Source organism: Pelodiscus sinensis, chromosome 3, assembly GCF_049634645.1.
Source record: "Pelodiscus sinensis isolate JC-2024 chromosome 3, ASM4963464v1, whole genome shotgun sequence".
Classification (NCBI taxonomy): Eukaryota; Metazoa; Chordata; order Testudines; family Trionychidae; genus Pelodiscus; species Pelodiscus sinensis.
The window spans coordinates 98,579,797-98,603,364 of NC_134713.1; the positions used below are offsets into that span (position 1 = coordinate 98,579,797).

Sequence of the window (23,568 nt, forward strand, 5' to 3'; positions counted from 1 at the left end):
AAGCTATTTGCATATATATTTGGATGCATATACAACCACACTTAAATTACGACCCTCAATATGTGCTGTGAGTATCATTGTGGCCCCCCTGGGGCTTCCAAAGTTGAGTAGCCCTGCCTTTTGAATAGACTCTTGCATTTCTTCTAATTAAACTTACTGAATTTCAAACAACACATGCTTTCAGGAGGACAAGCATCCTTGCTGAGGGACATTGTCCTGTCTACCTTGGAGGCAGACATCCGAAACCAAATGCTTCCACAGATTTGAAAACAGCAGGAAACAACTGAAGAACATCAAGGCCTTGGTTCTGCCCCCTTGCTCCCATAGCAGAGTTGCTTGAACAGGCTTATGTGCATCAAGCCTCAAGCAGTTCTCTCCATGCTACATCTTGCCATGTGGCCTGGAAAGGAAGAAAAGCATTCCTAGACCACAGCCAGTATCTAGGAGCCAGAGATACCTTCTAGATCTCCTGACACCTCCAGTGGATCAAATATGGTGGAAAAAAATGGCAGCAGCTGCCTGCATTAATATTGGCACCAAGAATAGTACATCAGTGAGAGACTCTCAGTACATGTCTATCAACAAGGCCAGGGAGCAGCTAATTTTGTTGCAAGTTACTTCATCACTTCATCTCTCAGTTAAATAGGAAAACTGTCCCAATAAAGAATCAGTCCTTTAAGTAATTTTATACTTAATATCACATCTGGTAAAAGTGCTAAATATATGGGGTGCATATGAACACACACACACTCAGTATGCAGTGGCAGTCAAAAAAGCTAACAATATTAGGAATCATTAGGAAAGGAATAGTTAATAAAATAGATGCAAGCAGGGGCTGAACTGCTGCTTGCTATCAGCCAGCTAAAAGGAGAGAGCTGCCCTGGGCCTGCTCTGCAAGATAATTAACTATTAACTGTTGATATGTAAATACAGCTCATGCCAGGAAGGAGAAGGTATCTGAGGTGTGGCTATATAAATCCAATTCAGCAAGGGCTGATGGAGGATCAGTGTTGGAATGGAATGTGATGTATTGTAAATAATTTGGGGCTGTTGTGCGGGGTCACAAATCATGCTACCCCTAAATGTGGGAACTGTAAAACATGCCACTAGTGCTTGCAGGAGAAACACCATCATTGTAGAGGAACAAGCCTCCCCACTTCCAGAGTTGAGTGAACTGAGCTGGGGGGAAGGGTTAAAGGGCTTGAGTCAACCTGCTTCACACCTGCTAGGTGTGAGCTGTAAGACTGGCCCAACCTGCCCCTTTGTTTTAAGGGAAGACCTAAAACAGACTCCATGAGGAGCTGGAATATTTTGCCAGTTTAGGTGGTGGCTAAAGAGTTGAAATCACTAAAAGCTGAAATCACTGGTTTGGCTGGGAGCCAGACCTGTTGCAGCTAGCGAAGTGACTGGCAGGAATGACTGGTGGGCGGCCGGTAGGAGCGGCTGGTGGGAGTGGCAGCAGGTGACCAGCGGCACAGCCGGTAGGAGCGGCGGCAGGAAGCCAGCAGAGTGGCTGGTGGGGACGACCGGTGAGCAGCTGGTAGGAGTGGACCGAGACAGCTAGTGGAGTGGCTTGCGTTAAAGACTGCAGCAGAACCCTACTGAGAAATGGGGCCATTGGCCTCAGACTACGTAAGGTGCCCCCCTCAATCCGCCTGCCCCCTTTCCACCCAGGTTGGGAGGTAAAACCCTGCAGGTGAACTTTTGGACTCCGGGAGGCACTGACCAGGAACAGAGACTTTTGGGGTGTGGGACTTCGGGTGATTCTTGGCTAGGGGGTGGGGCCTTAGCTCATGGTTTGAGCTATGAACTCTGTTTGTGGTATTTTCCCGAGTTAATGCCATATGACTTCTCTCTCTGTTTCATTAAATAGTGATAGAGATGCAGCCATGTTAGTCTGGGTCTAGCTGAAACAAAAAGAAAACTATGTAGCACTTTAAAGATTAACAAGATGGTTTATTAGGTGATGAGCTTTCGTGGGCCAGACCCACTTCCTCAGATCCATTTGTGGAAGAAAATTGGCATGACCATATATACCAAAGTGATACAATCAAAGAACGCATGTGAAATTGACAAATCAAATTTTAGAACAGAGTGGGGGTGGAGGGGAAGGTTAGTGTCTGTGAGGTAATGACATTAGGTCAACCCTAATGTCATTACCTCACAGAAACTTCCCCCTATTATCACCCCTATGTCATTACCTCACAGACACTAACCTCCCTCACCCTCACTCTGTTCTAAAATTTGATTTGTCAATTTCACATGCGTTCTTCGATTGTATCACTTTGGTATATATGGTTGTGCCAATTTTCTTCCACAAATGGATCTGAGGAAGTGGGTCTGGCCCACGAAAGCTCGGCACCTCATTAAACACTTTAACAAGATGGCTTAAGTGCTACATAGTTCTGTCTTTTGTTTCATTAAATGTTTCTTTCCTACACTCAGACTCTGTGCTTGTGAGCAGGGAAGCATTGCCTCTCAGAGGCACCCAGGGGTGTGTGGATTTCCCAGGTTACTGGGTGGGGGCTAGAGCTGGTTCTGTGTGAGATGGACCCCTAGATATTGAAACCAGCCCTGGTTGCTGCCGGGCCTACCCGGCAGAAGGATTACCTAATAAACATCACAATGCAGTTGTATAAATCCATGATAGGCCCACACTTTTTATACTGCATGCAGTTCTGGTTGCCCCATCTCAAAAATATACATTATAACTGGAAAAGGTACAGAGAAGGGACACAAACATGATTCAGGGTATGGAATAACTTCCATAGGAGGAGCAATTAAAAAGATTATGATCTTTGATCTTGGAAAAGATACAATTAAGGGGGGATATGATGGAAGACTATAAAATCATGACTGGTGTGGAGAGAGTGAATATGTTATTTATCCCTTCACTGAGAACAAGAACAGGGGACACCTCATGAAATTAACAGGAAGCAGATTTAAAATAAACAGAAGGGAATACTTCACACAACGCATCATTAGCTAGTGAAACTCATTATCAGGGGCTGCTGTGAAGGCAAAAACTATAACCGGGTTCAAAAACAGAATATCTTGGCTGTCAGTCATGTATGGATCTAGTCAGGAATGCAACCTCATGCTCTGGGTGTCCTTAATCTCTGTGGATTATGAAGGATGGATAAATTAGCCAGTTGTGTTTATTGACTGTTGTCAACAGACAGATAACTAGGGGTGATGGACCACTGGTGAGACCCAGTAGGGCCATGCTTACAACAAGTGCAACCTTCTCACAGCGAGCGTTTTTGGGAACATCCAACTGCAACAGATATTTCCCAATGCCTCTCTTTTGTGACGACTGCACATTCTATTTTGGAATAATGATCAGCAAACTTCATAGAATTGTGTTGTATATGAAAGACCTGTTAAAAAAAAAAAAATCACTCATCACCCACCTCACCAATTCAGGATTTTTTTCTATAGAAGCATAGGCCTATAGAATCATAGCAAAATGCAGGACAATATAGCACTTTAAAGACTAACAAGATGGTTTATTAGATGATGAACTTTCGTGGGCCAGACCCACTTCCCCAGTCTGGCCCACGAAAGCTCATCATCTAATAAACCATCTTGTTAGTCTTTAAAGTGCTACATTGTCCTGCATTTTGCTTCAGCTCCCCCAGACTAACACGGCTACATCTCTATCACTATAGAATCATAGTATTGTTTCCATGGCCACCCTGCCACTACCTGTAGCTCTTCATTAACCGTGTTTAAAACTGAGGCAAAGTATTTGTTTTGGTGTTGAGCCATGTCTAGATTATCTTTAATCTCCACCCCATCCCTCTCAGTGCTTAGCAGTCCCATTTCTTCTTTCCTCAATTTATTTTTATTTATATGGCTACAGAACCTTTTACTATTGGTTTTAATTTCCTCTTGCAAGGTCCAACTCTGCTTGGCTTTTGGTAATCCTCACTAGAACTCTACTCTTTTTGATCTCCAAGAGAGCTTTCCTTGCTCATCCATGCCATCTTCCATTCCCTGTAGGCATTCTGCTTTCTCTTAATCACCTGTTTGAGATGCTTGTTCATCCAGCGTGGTCTGAAACCCCTCTCTGAATTTTTACCCTTGCTTAGGATGCAAGCTTCAGATCATTTTGGCAACTTAGACTTAAAATAAATTCTAAGCCGCCTCCAAATTCAGATTCTTGACTTCTTCAGTCCAGACAACTTTCTCAACTAATTCCCTTAATTTTTTAGAAGTTTGCCCTTTTGAAATCAAGGAAGAGTACACAGTGTGTGCTTGAATCAGGGTGATGTTCCAGTCCCGAGTCTGCTAAATTAAATCAACAGTAGAATTCCCAGGAGCCTATTGGTGAGTGCTTTGTTAAATAATGCATCTTTCAATTCAAAAACTTCCATCTGGATTCAGTAGTCCATGGACTTAGCATAACTTTCTTATTTTTTAAAAAGAAAGGTGCATTCTAGGGGACTGAGCACAAGACTAGGAGCGAAAGCCTTTCGGATTTCTATTTCCTACTTTGACACTGTCTCTGTGGCCCAGGGCTTCAGTTTTCTCTTATTATTGATAGATTAATAGATAATAATTAATAGATAACTCTCTACCTGTCTACCTCATAAGAGTTTTGTGATGATTCAGTGGCTGTATCTAAAGCCCTTTGAAAAGAAAGTGTTACAATACATATTGTGGTGATTGCTGAAATGGAGCACAACTATTGCAAAAACAGAAACAAAAGCCTTTGATCATATTGCTGAAACATTCTAAAAAAACCCTCATTCATATAAATGATTTAGATGAGATTGATCATATTGACAGATTCTAATTCTGCTGTGTGTGATTGCTATATCCTACTTCTCTGGTTGAAAAAGGGAAGAGAAAATTGAGAAGGGAATGAAAGCATCCCATCACTTCCTATCCATCCCCATTACCAATCTTAGTAAAAAGTGTGCTTATTTTAGTAATCATTACTGTTTACATTCATCATAACCACTATTGTTACTACTTGGCTGTGTCTACACTGCACCCCTTTTCCGGAAAAGGAATGCAGATTAGACACTTCGGAATTGCAAATGCCGCGGGGGATTTAAATATCCCCCGCAGCATTTGCATTTACATGGCTGCCGCTTTTTTCCGGCTTGGGGATAAGCCGGAGAAAAGCACCAGTCTAGATGTGATTCTCCGGAAAATAAGCCCTTTTCCGGAGGATCTTTTATTCCTACTTGAAAGTAATTTCCCTTGAAAGTAGGAATAAGAGATCCTCCGGAAGAGGGCTTATTTTCCGGAGAATCACGTCTAGACTGGCACTTTTGTCCGGCTTATCCCCAAGCCAGAAAAAAGCAGCAGCCATGTAAATGCAAATGCCGCGGGGGATATTTAAATCCCCCGTGGCATTTGCAATTCCGAAGTGTCTAATCTGCATCCCTTTTCAGGAAAAGGGGTGCAGTGTAGACACAGCCCTTGTGTATAAGAATTGATACTAGGTACCTTTAACATGAGTATTTTGGAAATGCCGCCTCTCAGCTTCTCAAACACTGCTCATCTCTTTAACAAGATAAATTAGACCATAGACAAAATATCACCACATTAATGACAACATAGCAGTCTACAGAAATCTGTGAAATAGTACTAGAAAAATGTCAATACATACGTATCTGCTGGTCTGGAATCACATTCCAAGTCATAAAAGACTAGCAGAAGAACTTATTAAACCATTATCAGGTATTTTTTTAAGCTTCTTGAAGAACTGGGCTAGTTTCAGAAGAGTAAAAGTGCAGATTTGTTTCCAGTCAGTAAATGGGGAAAGAGCGAGCTATCTTGGCTCGCTATACTAGGGTAATAAGCAGCCCGCAGACTGAACACAGTTCACCAGGGTTAGCCTCTGGAGGGCCACCAGTGATTTACTGTGGGTCTGCAGGTATAGCCGCTTGCATCTTTTGTTGGCTGTGGATCCCTAGGACACTGCTTCCTGCAGCTCCCATTGACTGAGAGTGGCAACCCACAGCCAACAGGAGGAGCAAGTGGCTTTACCTGTGGACATGCAGGTAAATCAAGTGCCAGCAGCCAGCCAAGGGCTAACCTTGGTGAACCATGTCTAGCCCGCAGGCTGCTTATTGTCCACCTCCACTCAACACCTAACTTCAATCCCTAATCAAGTCATGAGGTGACTAATTAAAGGAGTTTTATTCCTCAAGCAGCTAGAAGATAGAGACCTAAAGAGCAGTAAGTAGCATGGACCAGCAATGAATAAAGCATGCTAGGAAGACAGGATAACTTTCACTGCTGATTTCAGTAAACTGGATCAATGAAACCTAACACAGTAAAATAGATATTGTACTTGGATTTTGCTAAAGCAGATACACTGCTTCACAAAATTATGTTAGAGCAATTAAATCAAAGGGGCTTGAACAATGGTACTGTTAAATGGAATAAAAAACCAATCACCAAATTATGGGCAAAGCAGAATCATAAATGGCTATGACTTCATTTAATTGAGCTCAATTGTTTTAGCGAGGTCATGCAATGGTCATTGCATGACCCAACAATGACCATTGCATGACCTCGCTAAAACAACTGAGCTCAATTAAACTGTAATAAACAATTAACCATTATTAAAACATTAAACATTATTAAAATGTTGTCAGTAATGATTTCTGGAAAGGGAGATATAAATGCATGTTAATTACATCCATGCACAATACAAAGTAAAGGAGAATTGCATACACTCATGAGAGTCAAGAGAGAAAATATAAATGGACTTAAAGAGATTAGAGACATGGCAGGAATTAAATTGAGATTCAACCTGGTAAAATGCAAACTAATACATCAAAGAGAAAATAATCCAAAACCAGCTGCATAACAGCAAAGAGATTCCTGAAAAGCAGTATTACTGAGAAACATTTGGATCTAATGGCCAAAAAGTGAATTATAAGTTTGCAGTTATGGAGAACCAACCTCACGATTTGTGGGTCCAAATCAACAGTGTCGGAAAGGAACATCTGAACTGTCCCAGTATTGATTGGTTAGAAAAAATGGGCTAAAAACATACCTTAATTGTGATCTCAACTCTAAAATGCATGTAAAAATTCATGAAGGTGATGGATGGAGCGCTCCCTTCAGGTGGTGGATGGAGTTCCACCCCTTATACCCATGCCCCTTCCCCCTCATGCCCCCACCACCACCAGAGCCCTGACTTACCCCCAACCCGCACCCCTGAAACCCTAAGCCCGTGGTCTCCAACCTTTTTAGGCACGAGATCACGTTTTGCATTTAAGACCTACCTCAAACCCAAATACCCTTGCCAGGCCTCCTTTGTGCCGCTTCTCCGAGGCCCCGCCCCTGCTCACTCCATCCTCCTTCCCCTACTCTCCCTCACTTTCACCAGGCAGGGGCAAAAGGGTGAGGTGCAGGATCCGGTCTTGGATAAAGGATTTGGAGTGTGAGAGGGGCTCTGAGCTGACCCTGGAGCAGGCAGTTGGGGTGCTGGAGGGGGTTATAGGTGCAGGCTCTAGGAGGGTGTTTGGATGCAGGAGTGCTCAGGGCTAGGGCAGAGGCTTGGGGTGCAGGAGGGGGTTGATGACTGGGGTATGATTTTGGGATGTGACTCCAGCTAGGCACTGCTTACCTCAGGAGGGTGGTGCAATGGGGGTAAGGCAGGCTCACCCCTGCCCTGGCCCTGCACCGCTCCCAAAAGCAGCCAGCAAACTCCATTTGAAGTCCTGCTGTGCCCCCTCTCTGCTCTGTAGAGATAATATACAGGCTGAGAAGGAGGGGAGGGGGGACAGACCATGACATTAGTGCCCCCTCCTCTACCTTCCCTGCCCTGCACAGAAAGCAGAGGCTCCTGAGGGGGCTGCTCCAAGGCAAAAGGCAGGAGATGTACAGCGTTGTGGGAGGGGGAAGGGAGGGAAGACAGCTAAAGTGCTAGGCCTGATAAACTGTGCCACGAGTCGGAGTTAAAAATAGCCACCCTTAAAGGGGCAGGAGACTCCCCCCCCCCCCCCCCCCAAAAAAAAATAATAGCCTTCCCTGGCCTATTATACCCACATTGCCCATGAAGTTACAGTAACTCAGAATAACAAACATTGATGGGATAAAGTAGGAAAGGGAGACAAAGACAGAATTAATATAAACTAAAAGGTGTAATTCAAGATCTGTGTTAAGCTCATGCTTGGTCAACAAGAAAGTGTGAGATCAGAAAGCAGCGAACCAAAATTGGTGTCTGAAAGTAGGTCTAATTTGTGGACCAGATAAGAAGATGTGCGCTAGTCTACCTATTCTTCCTTTTCTGTGTCCTTAAAGAAAAAGATTTGAGGATGGAAATACGGAAGAATACATGAAGGCTACTGAAACAAGCTTCACCGTCAGGACTGGACCACCATCTCCTGGAACACTGGACCTTCTTCAGCGTAATTTCTGAGAGCTAGCATGACCAAACAAGAGGAGAGGAAAGGCCCTCTCTGCCAGCTGACTCCCAACTACCAGATGGGATGAAACAGGATTAGATTTTAAACAGCAGCAGCTCCAGTCTAACTTCTCTTTTCCCCACAAGGAGAATATTTGCCATCTTTGATACCATCTGAGACTGCCAAACAAGAGGAGGTGAGGGGCACCTTCTAAAAACCTCTCTCCTGCTGAAGGGAAGGGGAACATGGGGTGGAATTAAAATGAAACTTACATTCATTACATTTCAAATGCTTTAACAGTTTTTCCTTCTTGTCTTTATCTTTAAAAGAAAGTTTAATGGGCTTTTAATGGTGTGTTTGCCCTGGTACTTGGCAGACTGTATTAACAAACCCTAAACTTTAACATGGTTGAGTGCTGCACAGAGACTGGGTTACGTTAACAGTTAGTCCATGTGTTCTATCTAAATTTACAGAACAGATTCCACTCTTGGCAGAGATCTGTGGCAGGTGGGGTTTTTCAGTCTTCATTCCTGCTGCCAGAGAGGATAAAAACTGGACAGATGATGAGCTTAACTCATCCAGATCTTTTTGCTGGAGGAGATGATGTGATCAGGCCCTGAGTGGATGAGTTAGTATGCTCACCTGGGGTGAAAAAGAAAAAGAAGAAAAAAAAGAAAAAAGAAAGAAAAAGAAGGAGGAGGAGGAGGAGAAAAAAAAAAAAAAAAAAAAAAACACAGAAACACCACATCTCAGCCTGAGTTAGCTGAGCCAGGGCAGGCCCACCAATAGCAATTCTGGGCCCCAGGGCAGAACAGTGAATGAGAGCCCCCCTCCCTGTCCACTCACAAGCTGCACCAATGTGGATGCAAATCATTTGGGTGGCGCTGCACCTGTGCTGGCTGAGAGTTGAGCTCTGGGTGTGGGAGGGGGTACAGGGTTCAGGATCTTGGTGGGAAGTTGGAGGTGGGATGTGGGCTCTCGGCTGAGGTAAGAGGTGCAAGAGGGGTGGAGGGAGGGTTGGGCTTTGGAGGGAGTTTGGGTGTGGAGGGGGGCTGAGCTCTGGGTTGGGGCAGAGGGTTGGGGTGCAGGATAGGATCAGAGTGTTGGCACTTACCTCAGGCTCTTAGGCTGAGGGAGCCATGGGATCTCCAATTCCACTGCTCCCAGGCACTACCCGTCAGTACCCCTGGCCACCTTTCCCAGCCAATGGGAACTGCAGAGTCAGTACTTGGCATAAGCAGACACACACACACGGGCCACAGGGATGCGCTGGCCACTTCTGGGAGAGATACAGAATGAGGGCAAGAGGTCCCATTGCACTACTGGTGGCAGGGGTGGCCCTTTTAAAAATCCCAGGCCCCTTTAAATCTCCTGGGCCTGTGGGCAACTGTACCTCAGTCCCTTCCATCAGCAGGAAGCCAAATGGGTTATGGAGCTTGAGCAAAGCAGATTAAGAGCATCTGAGCTCAGGCTGGAGCTTGGACTCTTGATACCTTCCCCCACCCACTTTAAGTGTCTCAGGATCCAGCCTGAACCTCTGTACTGTCATTTTCTAGACTCACACTGCAAGTCTTATGAGCCTGAAACAGCTGACCCAGGCCAACCAGAGGTCTTTTATCACAGTGTAGGCATTCCTTTGAAAACTTGTATCTAAGGCCTGCCTTGGAGTGGTGTCATACCAAATTCTGCATTGTGGCACAGAACACAGAAATGGTGAACATCAGAACCTTAGGGTAGGGAAAAAACCAAACAGATTTCCACTAATAATCGACAAGTCTCAAAAGACTCAGCACTTTAGCACAGACGCTCATCTGAATTGTATGAAACATTTATATTGTATTCAGAGTAATGGAAAGAAACTGGCAAAGAAAAACAATCTGTATTCAGCAGGGACCACTTGAAAAAAATCAGTATTTGTCATGCCTCACTATTAGTCTATTGTGCTGTGGTATCCACCTCTATTTCTTAGACTCGAAGCACAAAGATACTGCAATTCTTGCAACTTCTAGAAGTGATGAATGGAATACTGAAGTTTTAGATGGTCCCCACATTCAGAGTCATCTGGATTGAACATCTATATTAGAAAGCTTTTTGAACTAGCTTCTCTCTATGATCCAGAAAGGAACTTAGGACAGAAGGTCAGAGTTCAACTTTATTGTTAATTGGTAAACCCAAGGTTTAAAAAGGTTAAATTGCTAGTAACAACATAGTATGTGTGTCTGAACTTCTCTACCTATTCTTACACATACAGAGGAGATTTGTATGGCTCATTTAGCTATCAACTTTTGTAAATCAAAAGAAATTTCAGTGATCACTTCCAAAGATATCTAGAGAAAGAAGCTGCAAATGGATTTGATTGTGGCTGGAGTGAAGTTACGTAGATTATTTTATTTGGACATAGTCTGTGTCTTTCCATGAGGTTTTAAAGAACTAGATTTATCTAAAAAAAAAAAAAAACCCACACACAAGAAATGGTCTGGTAGCACTTTATAGATGAACAAAACATACAGATAGTAGCATGAGCTTTCGTGGGCACAGACCACTTCTTCAGATAACCAGAGTTTTGAGTTTAGGATGTGCCCATGAAAACTCATGGTACCATCTACATGTTTTGTTAGTCTATAAAGTGCTACCAGACCATTTGTTGTTTTTTAAGTCTGTACAGGATAAACTAACTCAGCTACCCCCTGAAGCTTCTAATTTATCTAGTTAAGCATGTCTAATTCACAAGTCCCTGTAAGAATAAGATCTCTACCTACAAATTATGAACCTGCAGTTTTGTCTTTATGACTATGGGATCAAGGTCCCAGGTGCTTTTGAAAAATCCCACCTCACTCAATCTTTAGGCACCTATCCACCTTTAAAATTCTGGCCCTCAGTGACTCTCTCTCAGGAGGAATATTTCTGGATTTTCTTTCCTGATTCTTTAATTGGGAAGGGGGGGGGGGGGCGGGACCTTTGAAAAACAATGAGGCAACATCCAAAAGCTGACAACTCAAACTCTGCCTAATCTCTGGTGTTAGGAAACACAAGAAATAACAGTGAAATTTCATTATCAGAACATTCATCAAAGGACTAGTCATGTAATTCTCATTCACAGTAGGTTACAGAGCTACTACTACTACTAGCAGGTAAGCTTCCTGTACCAGATATGAACTGGCTACAGAGCTTCCCTTATGATGGAGGGAGGGGTTGAGAGAGAAGGGGTGGGGGGGGGGGGATCTCTCAGGCTTTGTCTATACCAGTGTTTCTCAACCAGTAGTACTTGAGAGAAATCTGGGGGGGTACGTCAATACAACTGAAATTTGGATAAAACTGAATTTTTGTTTTAAGTTTTTTATAGCACTTTCTTATTTTTCTACTTTTTACACCCAAAAATTTCATCACCCACCCAGCTACGATTAAGTTGTTTAAACAAATGTGTTGCAATGGTTAAAAAAAAAAGTGTGTGTCTGAAACTGTAGGTACTTGGGGTACTTAATATTTTTTTAAAGGGTACTTTATTTAAAAAAAAAAAAAAGTTGAGAAACACTGGTCTACACTTCAAAGTGTGGCCAAGGCACAAAGTGTGTTGGGAGAGTTCTCTCCCAACACTATGTAAACCACCTCCTTGAGGAGCATAGCTAAGAGGGGCTTCCAGCTCTGTAGCCTGGTTCACACTGGCACTTTACAACACTGTAGCTTGCTGCACTCCAGGGAGTGGGGTGTCTTCTCCACACCCCGATCCAGAAATTTACAGCACTGTAGACTGCCAATGTAGACTTGCCTCAGATACTTTAAGGCAGTATTTGGAAAATCTTACCAGCTCAGGTACAGTATGTTACACATGGCAAGACCTAGGAACCAAACTTTAGAATACCATTTCAGCATTCCATCAGAGGGCTTGTCTATTACAGAAAGCAGTGAATGGCTGGGATTCACTCTTCATCCTTGAAAGTCAGGAGACATAAGAACGGCCATTCTGGGTCAGACCAAAGGTCCATCTAATTCAGTATCCTCTCTGCTGACAGTAGCCAATACCAGGTATTCCCCCTCTCTGGGGCATACAACAGGTAATCCCCACATGATCCCTCTCCTGTCACCCATTTCCAGAAAAAAAAGGATAAGATGCAATGTGATATAGTAGAAAACAGGGATTCACGAGATCTGAATTCAAAGCTGTACCACTGACATGGAGCATAACCTCTGTTTCTTCTCCACCTTTTGGAGCAGGGACTTTTCTTATATGTTTGTATAGCCTCACAGAGAGGCCCCATCTCAGGAGAGGGCAACAGGCAAAACTGTAATTCAGATGAATGGCTGCTACAACAATATAAAGGCTGTGTTAAAGCTGCTTTCTGCAGAGTCTGAAAAGAGTAGTGCAGAGAGGATGTATTGACATTTTGTATGCTTTAATAACTCATCTACTAGGCAAGATTTCCAGTACAACAAAAATCAACTCATTAATGTACGGATGTTATTAATCTACTATATATCTGAGAGTTTGGCGGTCAGTGAGCGAGTTTACCCATCCATCCAATTGTTCAAGAACTTGTCCTAAATGGCAAGAGATAGGACCACTACATTTGATATAGCTTCCTCTTATCATAACGAAAGTCAGTGTTTCTCAAGCTGGTCCATGGGTCCACTCTGAGAAACCTGCTAACTGGTCACTCCAGTGTGTTTTTTTATTAGCTCTGCAGCCATGGAGACTTGTGGCTCCCATTGTCTCCAGTTCACTGTTTACAGCCAAGGGGGAGCCACAGGAAGTAGCAGTCCAGCCCATGCTGCTTCCCGCGGCTCCTGTTGGCTGCAAACCGTGAACTGGAGCCAATGGGAGCTGCAAGGCTCTATGGCTGTGGAGCCAGTAAACCAACAAACCAGGGTGGCCAGTTAGTAGGTTTCTCAGAGTGGATCCACAAACCACTTTGAGGCACGCTGACTTAAAACAAGGTAAGAGTCTGGTGGTATCAGGACAATGGGATGTACCTGAAATGTGATTATTTTCCATGAAATGGAAAGGGAGTGGGCTGCTGTCAGGGACAGTCCTGCTGTGTAATGACCACAAGGGGCAGCAAGATGTCACAGAAGGGGACTGGGACAGCAGGGGCAGATGACGATTTTGCCGGGCCCAGGGCAGCACAATTTCGCAGAGCCCCCCTTTGACACGGCACATGCACGGAGGAGCAAAACAACCCAAAACCAACCGTCACTGTCGTGGCCCCCAATTGAGAAGCAGAAAGGCACATCCCACATTTCCCTTGCACACATTCCCCTAGCCTCAAGGGACCTAGCCTAGTAGATTTTGTGCGCTCCAGCTCTGCAGTGGGGGCCTGGAGTGCCGGTGCCATCTCTCCAATGCTGGGGGGGGAACCCTGAGTCTCAGGTGCTGGATCCAGGCAAGCCCTGGGCCTAAGATTCTCCACCCTAGCTCTAAATTCTTTACGTCCAACTCATCACGAACATGATATAATCTGTAAGAAACTTGAGCATGTGCCTAGTTTAAAGCATGTGAGTAGTTGTGCTGCAAAGCCTTCACTGAATCAGGACCTTTGTCTCCCAAGCAATACAGTAGTGGTTTGAGTCATTCAAAAGTAATATGAATAAACAAACAAAAACTAGAAGATGCACTATGGGGAACAATGGTGAGTTGGCAAGAAGCAAACTACATGATCTAAGACAGGGGCGAGGAACCTTTTTTTGGGTCGAGGGCCTTTGAGCCACAGCATAATCTGTCAGGGGCTGAATGAGAAGGGGGGGGGGGGGAGAGAAACGACACTCCTCACATTGTTCACACACACCAGAACCTAAGGGGGCCCAGGTTAGTAGACTGTGCGCGCTCCAGCCCAGCGGTGGGTCAGTGGGGGCTGGAGCACCAGCCTGGGCTCCCCAATGCTAGGTGGGGGAGCCCTGAGCCTCGATGGCTGGATCCAGGCAAGCCAGGGGCCACATCCAGTCCGTGCCTTAAATTCACCACCCGTGATCCAAGAACTCTTGTCTGTCTGTAGATTTTATTATGTATCGCATTGAGAGAAGAGATATTGATTGCTTGCCTTTGCATCTCTATAGATAGAGTGCTGGGAAGAGCAGAGTGCACAATCCAGCAGTTAATTTTAATTATTGATTGAGATATTTACTTATGGCTTTTGTATGAAATTGCAAACAAACATATTGTAGGTTACTTCGGAAGAGTAGAAGGTAAATGGCTGGAGAATAATGGTCCCTGGTGACAAGGCTGAGAACAGAACAAGAAAGAAATGTGTTTATTCTAAAAGAATATTTCCAACACATCACTGAACAACGCACTGACTTGCAGTAGCCCACTGCCAGCCCCACAAGAGGAAGGCCTCTATGTGGACCCTTGCTGACAGTTGTCCTAATGAGAGTCTTGATAATGATACTATTTATATATTTTTCTTAGTCTCTGAGGGTATGTCTACACTTGCATCCTCTTTTGAGAGAGGGATGCAAATGCAGCGCGGATTTGAATTTCCCACACTTCATTTGCATATTCGCATTATGGTGCTATTTCAAAAAAAGAAACACTGTCTGGACGCGGTTATTTCGAAAGAAAACCCTTCTTCCGAAATAACTGGTAAACCTCGTGTAGCAGGAATAAGGGTTATTTCGGAAGAAGGGTTTTCTTTCGAAATAACCACGTCCAGACAGCGTTTCTTTTTTTGAAATAGCGCCATAATGCGAATATTGAAATGAAGCGCAGGAAATTCAAATCCACGTTTCATTTGCAATTTCGCTCAGCTGCATTTGCATCCCTCTCAAAAGAGGGTACAAGTGTAAACATACCTAAGGTAGGTGCAACAGGTGGAACATGGTTGTTGTTTAAAGTTTCTTCAATTCTGGATGGCATTCTATGAGACAATGAGGCAGAGGGCCTGATTAGTCACTCTGTTACATCTGTTTTTCACAGATATAATTCCACTGATTTCATATGAGTTACATCACATCGCTATTGCTCCAGTGTAACAGATGGAGACTCAGACCCATAGCCTGCTTTGGATATGCCAAGCAAACTTGTACACATTAGCTAAAGGCCCAATCCTCCAGCAATTGAAATCAAAGTTCCCATTCACTTCCACGGTATGAGATCAGGGCCTAAGACAGCAGCAAAGATAGCAACATTTACAACATTGAGAGTCCTACCACAGGAACTAGAAACTATTCAGAGCATAAATATTTTCTATCCATTCAAAAACAGCTATGTTATAGTAATACAAGCAGTCCCCGGGTTACGTACAAGATAGGGACTGTAGGTTTGTTCTTAAGTTGAATTTATATGCAAGTCAGAACTGGCGTCCAGATTCAGCCGCTGCTGAAACTGACCAGAGGCTGACTACAGGAAGCCCGAGGCAGAGTTGCTCTGCCCTGGGCTTCCTGGAATCAGCCACTGATCAGTTTCAACAGCGGCTGAATTTGGACGCCTGGGACAGAGCAGCTAGGACGCTGCCAGGTAGGTCCCCGCAGCGCCGCACCTCAGCGCTGCGGGGACCAACCCAGCAGCACCCCAGCTGCTCTACCCAAGGTGTCCCCAAGTCAGCTGCTGCTAAAACTAATCAGCGGCTGATTCCAGGAAGTCCGGGGCAGAGCAACTCTGCCCCCGGCTTCCTGTAGTCAGCCGCTGGTCAGTTTCAGCAGCAGCTGACTTGGGGACGCCTGGGGCAGAGCAGCTGGGGTGCTGCCGGGTTGGTCCAGTAGCGCCGAGGAGCGGTGCTGCGGGACCAACCCAGCAGCGCCCCAGCTGCTCTACCCCAGGTGTCGTCGGCAATAAAAGCCTGCTCTGCTGGGAGAAAGGGCGCGCTAACTGCGCCCCCCCTCCCCCCCAGCAGACCAGGGAGATGCGGGTGGTGAAACTGCTTGTTACCCTCCAGCTGCTCCGCGTCCAGCAGACCAGGGAGACAGGGAGCAAAGCCTCGAGGACGCCGGCAGTGGGACAGCCGCGGCACGTCTGGGCTGTCCCGCTGCCCGCGGCTTTGCTCTGCATCTCCCTGGTCTGCTGGGGAGGGGGGCAGCCCCCCCAGCAGACCAAGGAGACGCGGAGCAGCTTTTCTCGCCCTGGAGGACGCGGGCGGCGGGACCGCGGCGCATCTGGGCGTCCCGCCGCTCCAGTCCACTGGGGCGAGAAAAGCCCGGTTTGTAACTGAGGATCCGACATAAGTCGGATCCGCGTAACTTGGGGACTGCCTGTAAATAACATAGAACTCTTTAGTCCGAAAAGAATCCCGAAATGCTTAAAAAAACCAAATACAGAAACTGGTGTCACAGTTGCCAAATCCACACACAACATCTTGGGAAAGGAAGGAGGGTCCATCAAGTACTTTTAAAAATGAGGGGGATTTTAAAGTGGGCAGAATTTACATTAGAACCTGGCTGTGGCACCAAAGTTAACTTAATGTTGAGTCTTCGTTCCTGCCTCTCTGAGGAAAGAGATTGATGTGGGACCTGCCTATGGGTGATGGGGAGGATTTCTTACCTTCTGGTTGCTGTTAGTTTATGCTTTATTATTTGATACCCCTCCTGCCTAATATGATGGAATCCACAACCCACTCCTCTTACAAATTTGTTCCTTTTGCTGCTCCTGAAGTGTCACTATGACTAGAGAAAATCTGGAAAGTGCTCTAAGAAAGCACATTCACGAGAGGCAAGCACTTGCATAACAGGTGCCCCTCACAGGATTCCAAGATTTGCCTCCCCCTAGTAACAGCCTGCTTTTACACAGGGTAGGAATCCCGTATGTATTGTAGTTTAATTGGGAAATGTAATAGATAGATGACTGGAGAATATGGCCCCTGGTGAAAACCTGAGCTTCAGAGTTACATCAACTTCAAGAAAAATTTACAAGTTATAGCAATGCCAAAGAAAGTCAACAAAGATGATTAAGAGTTTAGAGAGCTTGACTTTAGAGAACAGCAAATGGTTTTCTGTCTTAAGCACAGCTAAAAGGGGGACAAGATAACACTATATATTGCAAATATTGGAAGGACAATTATTAAGGAGGGAAAACAATTGTTTAGGATGAAGAGGAATAATCAGGCTGAACTCAACAAGGGACAAGTTATGCTTAAGTTTAGGAAAATTTCTACAACACAGTCAAACTCACTCTAGGGGGAAAAAAAGACGAGAAATAGTGGAATCTCGTTGTGAAGTTTGAAATCAGAGTCAAAGAACTGGAAGGGACCTCGAGAGCTCATCAAATCCCATCCCCTGCACTCATGGCAGGATCAAGCACCATCTAGACCAGGGTTTCCCAACCTATGGGTCACAGGGTTGCCAGGTGTCCGGTATTCACCCGGACAGCCCGGTATTTTCACCTCCTGTCCAGTAAAAAAAATTCAGAAAATACTGGACACCCAAGATGTCCGGTATTTTCTGATTTTTCCCCCCATCCAGGAGGCGAAAATGCTGGGCACCTGGCAAACTTACAAACACTCAGCGCCCGGCCTTTCCCTCCCCCAGAGCCCCAACCCCAGAGCCCATGCTTACCTGGTTCTGCAAGGCTACCAACACAAAATGGCTGCTGGGAAAAAGACCAAGGGAAAGCAATGACTCCCCTGGGTCTTAGGAACAGGGGAGTGGTTGAGCACTATCCCCACACTCACTCTTAAAGGGGACATGCTGGTTTTTTTTGGGGGGGGGAAGGGACTTAAGTCTTGGAGTCTTCCCCCCCCCCCCAACAACTTGGGTCTCTCCCCCCCTTTTTTTTCCCCTTCAACAGAATTTTTTCCCGGTTTTTGTTGGGGGGGGGGGGGGGGCACGCCAGCAGGTGTTCGGTATTTTTGTTTCAACCATCTGGCAACCCTAATGGGTCGGGACCCGAATATGGGTCACCATTACATTTCAAAAGGGTTGCTAAGTGTCTCTCCAGGTGGCTCTGCCCCTCTTCTTCCACCCGTTTTTAAATTGCCTTGGGTCACCAAGTCTTCCTGAATTGTCAAAATGGGTCCCCATCTGGAAAAGGTTGGGAACCGCTGATCTAGACCATCCCTGACAAATGCTTGTCTAACCTGCTCTTAAGAATCTCCTCTGCAGTGATAGCAATTCAATAACCTCCCTAGGAAATTCATTCCAGTATTTGTTCTTCAGAACAAGGCTATGCAGACAAAACATTGCGGACTATCCTGAAGGTACTATGTGGCTTTGGCAAGAGGAATAGACTGGATGCTCTAAATAGCCTTTTCTTTCTTCTTGTTGTTGTTGAAATTCTTTGCTTCTGATTGCTCACCTGGAGTAACTCCAGAGAGAATACCACAGAAATACCTCCCTCTATTACTGTCACTGTTGCTTCCACTCCAAGATATCTGACTATATCCTAATAGGGGAAACAAATTTAAAAAATTCAGCCCATCTCAGTTGCTAAAAATTACAAGAGTGCTTAATTTGTCAAGCAACATTATTGAGTAGACTCTCAGCTAGCACAAATCAGGATAGCTCCCCTGGCTTCGACGTAGTTATTCCAGCAGAGAAGAAGCAGGCTCTTTAGATACAATGAGTTTTGCTCCCAAAAGCATTTATTAGCCTTTGTTGTTTAAATTACACAAGTATTCACACTTCTCAATTTCAAACAACTCCAAATCTTGAGATGGTTAAAGAACTTTACAGAAACAAGTGGACTGATTTTTTTTAAAAAGTACAAGAGAGAACGTTTGCCAGATAGCACAAAAGATAATGGGTCTTCCTGTCACAAGAGCACATGTAGCTTTTCTGGAGAGAGAGACTCCAATGTAATGTGATAATGCACGATTCATCATTGCTAGTTAACATTTACATAGTGGGAGGCTCGATGAGGTTGTGTTTTATGTATGCTTCCAAGAGAGAAGCCATTATAAGAAAGAAGGAATGATATTAGGTGGAAAAATAGGAGCAAAGACAAGAAACTGGTGTCTAACTGCAAATTGGACATCCTTCCTGTCATGATTATGAGGGTTAGCCAGCAGCCTGGGGATTAAGGGGTTAACTACACCTAGCCAGGTGGAGTGGCCAATAGGAATGCAAGTAGGACTTTCAAACTGGGACAAAGGAATTTGCTCTCCCTCTCCCTCTCCCTCTCCCTCTCCCTCTCCCTCTCCCTCCCCTCCCCTCCCCTCCCCTCCCCTCCCCTCCCCGTTAGGCTTTATTGTTTTAAGGGTTGGGTATGGGATCGGATATCTGGCACTGCTTAAGAGATGTTTGGCTTTTCTTTTTAACTAAGTTCCAGCCCATGGTGTAACTCCTCCATGAGTATATTTTGTTACCTTTCCTGCTTGCAACAGGAATATTGTTGTAATAATAAAAGTTTTCTCTTTTCTTTTTATTAACCTGGCATTGGTTACTTGTGTGTCCTGATTTTTATAATAGGGGTGAGATTTCCCAAATGATCTTTCCCCTAATCTCATTATTAATATTTGGGTGGTGGCAGCGGAAGTTTTATTCCCAAAATCTAGGTTTTTGAAGATTTTGGGGGAAGTTTTATACCAAAGTCTGGTAGGTAAGGCTTTGGGGTACACTTGCTGGCCCCCACTTCTGCATTTATCAAGTCCGAGTGGGGAATGAGCCATGACACTTCCCTCCACCCCTAGTGTTTGACGGCACCTACATACGGTTTCAGGCTAAAATCGTCAAAAGTTCCATCCCCACCAGGCATACATTAGTGCAGAACTGAGTAGGATTTTCCCTACAATTTCAACGTTAGCTGCTATCTGTCAGGTTGGAGGCAGTCACCTGATATGACAGCAGAGACACTCTTTCTTGTGCTCACAATGATCTCCATGCAGGGCTCCAGCAATGTGGTTAATAGACTATAAAACCCAAAGTGATCATTTGATAATATAATCTGACCTCCTGTACAACACAGGCCACAGAACTTTCCTGAGTTAATTCTTGTCTGAGCTACAGCGTATCTTTCAGAAAACATCAGTTTCTGAATTGCCCATTTCCAGTAGAGGATCCACCACAACACTTGGTAAATTGTTCTAATGAATAACTACTCTCATTATTAAAAAACTGCTTCTTATTGCTAGTCCAAATTTGTCTACCTTCCACTTCGAGATACTGTATCTTGCTCTTCAATTTAGCAGACAAAAAGGTACAGCTATTATCAAACTTCTGTCCCCCATGTAGGTAAAGGAGGAAGTTGCCTGATTTCAATGCAGATGAGACAAAGACAAGAACCAGACCTAAGAATGAGATACATGGGCACTGGAGGGTAGAAGAGGGAGAATAGATCAGGAGTTGCAAGAAGAGAACACCCTTGTACTGACTGGGATTGAGGACCAGTTGAACTGAGGAAATTAGGTGGGGAAGGAGAGAGAACTGATGGAGGATAGAGTGAAGGGAAAGAACTAGTGATGCCTCAGCAAAGAGACTGTGATAAGGAGTCAGGAAGGGGAGAGACTGGGACAAGCAATGGGAAAGGGGCTGTGGGGGAAGAGACAGATGCTGCATAAAGAGCCTTGGACTTGCAGCAAACGGTAATTGGCAATATGGCCTGGTGGGAAGGGAAACGGAAGAGACTGGATGAGGAGCTGTAGTGGGGAAACTGGGACTGGCTGGGCAAGGAGATTTGCACTGGATGTATGGAGTGATGATGGATATTAGGATGGGGAATTTGAAGTAGTAAGAATAGGACTTCTGGGCAAGGCGACCAGGCTTTTCATCCTGGTCCCAAGGAATGGAAACTGGGTGTCAGTTCACCAAATATCTGTAACATCCACTGGCAAAATGGAGGTCTCATCCCACATTGAGAACTCCCTACTTCTGCATTCAGTTATTCCATTAGCTCTGGTAACTGAGATCTGTGGTGAATGGAAATATTCCAACCCTGCTGATGACCAGTGTGTTTTCATAAGTCACATGATGATATTTTGGTTGATAGGAAAGCACTCTAAAGTCAGCAAACATTAAAATTAAGATTGCTCGAGCAACTCAATTCAGTTCTTTGGATGCCTGAATTACAGTCTTCATTATATGATCACATACTATTTCCCTCACACCTCCACAAGCCCTGCCTCATTCAGTGCATACAACAGACTTTACTCACATAATAAACAGCTAGTCAATATTTTTCCTCCTCATTGTTCAACATGTGGACCTAGGCTTTATGTACTCCATACTTTTCAAACCCTGTTCTGAAGACTGAATTATTAATTCTGCAGATTTTACTGCCGTGCTCTTTATTACAGTATTTCAGTGCTTCAGAAACACCAAACCCTCTGAGGGTGTTGATCCCCATTTTACAGATTGGGAATGGAGGCACAAAGATGTTTTTTAAAAAAAATCCATAATTTGGGGGGGCCAAATTTGATATCTCTGGGACTCGATTTTTCAGAATAATCAGTATTATATAGCACTTCATGTGTTTAAAGCACACGTGTTCCCACTGACTTCAGCTGCAGCTCTGAGTGCTGAACATTTCTGCAAATTAGACCCAATGTCTCACGACACCTACAATAAAGGACAGTGGATGACCACTTGTGCAAAGTTTGGTTGCAGTGATTTATCCAGCATCATATACAAACTCTGTGGCAGAGTGTGGGATAGATTCTAATTCCACAGGGTGGCATTCAAGTGCCTTCCCATGAGACTTTTCTGCTTCCTCCAATCCCATGCCTCATTCACTGCCTGCCTTCCAATTTCTCCAGAAAATGACAAAGGGTCCTACAGACAATAGTTTCCCTTACTACAGAACCCTGTTTCATCACTAGAGCAGGGCCATTCTGTGCAATGAATGAAACGAGAGTCCTGTGGGGGGAAAATATAGTACGTAAGCCTGAAATGAAAGAGTGCTGGAATGCACAGGCCCAAGGAGAGCAACTGAAGGTTGCACAAGCCACCATCCTTCCGGCATTTCCAAACTTTTCCTTGTTTGACGTTACAAGTCACAAAACATGCTCTCCCAAGTGAGCATTATTAAGACTGTAGAGCGCCCCTTATATTGTGTATATGTATACCCTTACTCAGGGGAACAGACAGCCCTGATGGGCTTCTGAGCAAGGTGAGGGGTAGCTCCATGTTCCCAGAAGAGGCAGGACATCCTACCATCAGTGCTGCCCATACAGCACTGCATCTCCTCCCCAAGCATGCAGCACCATGTGAAGCACGCACACTGCCCAGGGCTCCAGAGACGATTTAAAGAGCCCAGGGCTCTGGGCACTGCTACAGTAGCAACAGTGGTGGCTGGGAGCCCCAGGCTCTTTTGAATTGCAGCTAGGTCCCAAGGAGATTGCCCCTTCCATGCCGGTGGGCCTGACCTTACTGCCGTAGTCTCAAACTTTTTACTTCATGCTCCCCCTCTTCCTCCTGTTCATGCCCCCACATGGCCTCTGGAGCTGGGGACACAGCTGGGGGGGGGGGGGGGACAAAGGCATAAGGAGGCCAAGGCTGGGGCCATAGAAGGGGCTGCAGGATCAGCTGCTGGCATCTTTGGTATGGGGCAGAGTTGGGCAGCCCTCCCTCCTTACCCCCATTGGGTAAGGCCCAGACATGTCCCACATGCCTCCTCATCACCACAAATTGAGGACCTGTGTCTTATTGTCTAAGCTTTGTTTTCAGGTGGGCTGAGTACCCAAAGCTCCCATTGCCTTCTACTACAGAATCAGGCTCTAAGTCTTTTTAGAGTGTTAAATTAGAGAAGAAAAATGTAGGTTTATATGAAACCAGGAAATAAAAGCCAGAAATGCTGACACACAGACCTCTGTGTCCATCTCTAGGCCATGTTCATCAGGTTACTGAAAGGTCTGTGTGTGCAGGAAAGTAGTCCCTCCTCCTACTCAGAATTTAAAAAAATAAAATAAAAAACAACCCTGTCCACTTTTCCGAAATAATAGTCCTCCCTCCACCTCTCTCTAGCTCAATGCGATCTCAATGAGATGTGAATACATATAGTTGGGATTTAAAAGAAAAAAAAAACTAAACTAATTTCAATCTAGTGATGCTTATCCTAAAAAGGAGTAAATAAGGGCAGAATTAAGCAGTTGTCAGATTTGCTATTATTATGGAAAGTAATCGTATATTCTCAGTGACCAAAGCCTTTGCTGGCAGAGATCACTCTTTGGATTTATCATTAACATCTACATTCTAATGCTCCTAAATAATTCAGCAGCGTAGTCAGCCTTATGTCCTTGCCTCTCTACCCAGAAACGACTCTGTATGTTCCAGCAAAGATAAAGAGAATTTTGTCTTGATTCTTTTCCTCCACCCCTTTTCCTATATACAGTGC

The 23,568-nt window shown here is 44.8% G+C and overlaps 1 protein-coding gene across 1 annotated transcript in view; it reads left to right on the top strand.

Moving 5' to 3' along the window:
- Window positions 1-8,788, top strand: part of ARFGEF3 (ARFGEF family member 3) — a 138,913-nt gene extending 130,125 nt beyond the window's left edge. Inside the window, exon 35 of the mRNA XM_075924277.1 lies at window positions 8,278-8,788. Within this exon, the coding sequence (XP_075780392.1) occupies window positions 8,278-8,395 (118 nt within the window). The 3' untranslated portion in view covers window positions 8,396-8,788. The remainder of the gene's footprint in view (window positions 1-8,277) is intronic.
- Window positions 8,789-23,568: the final 14,780 nt, after the last annotated feature.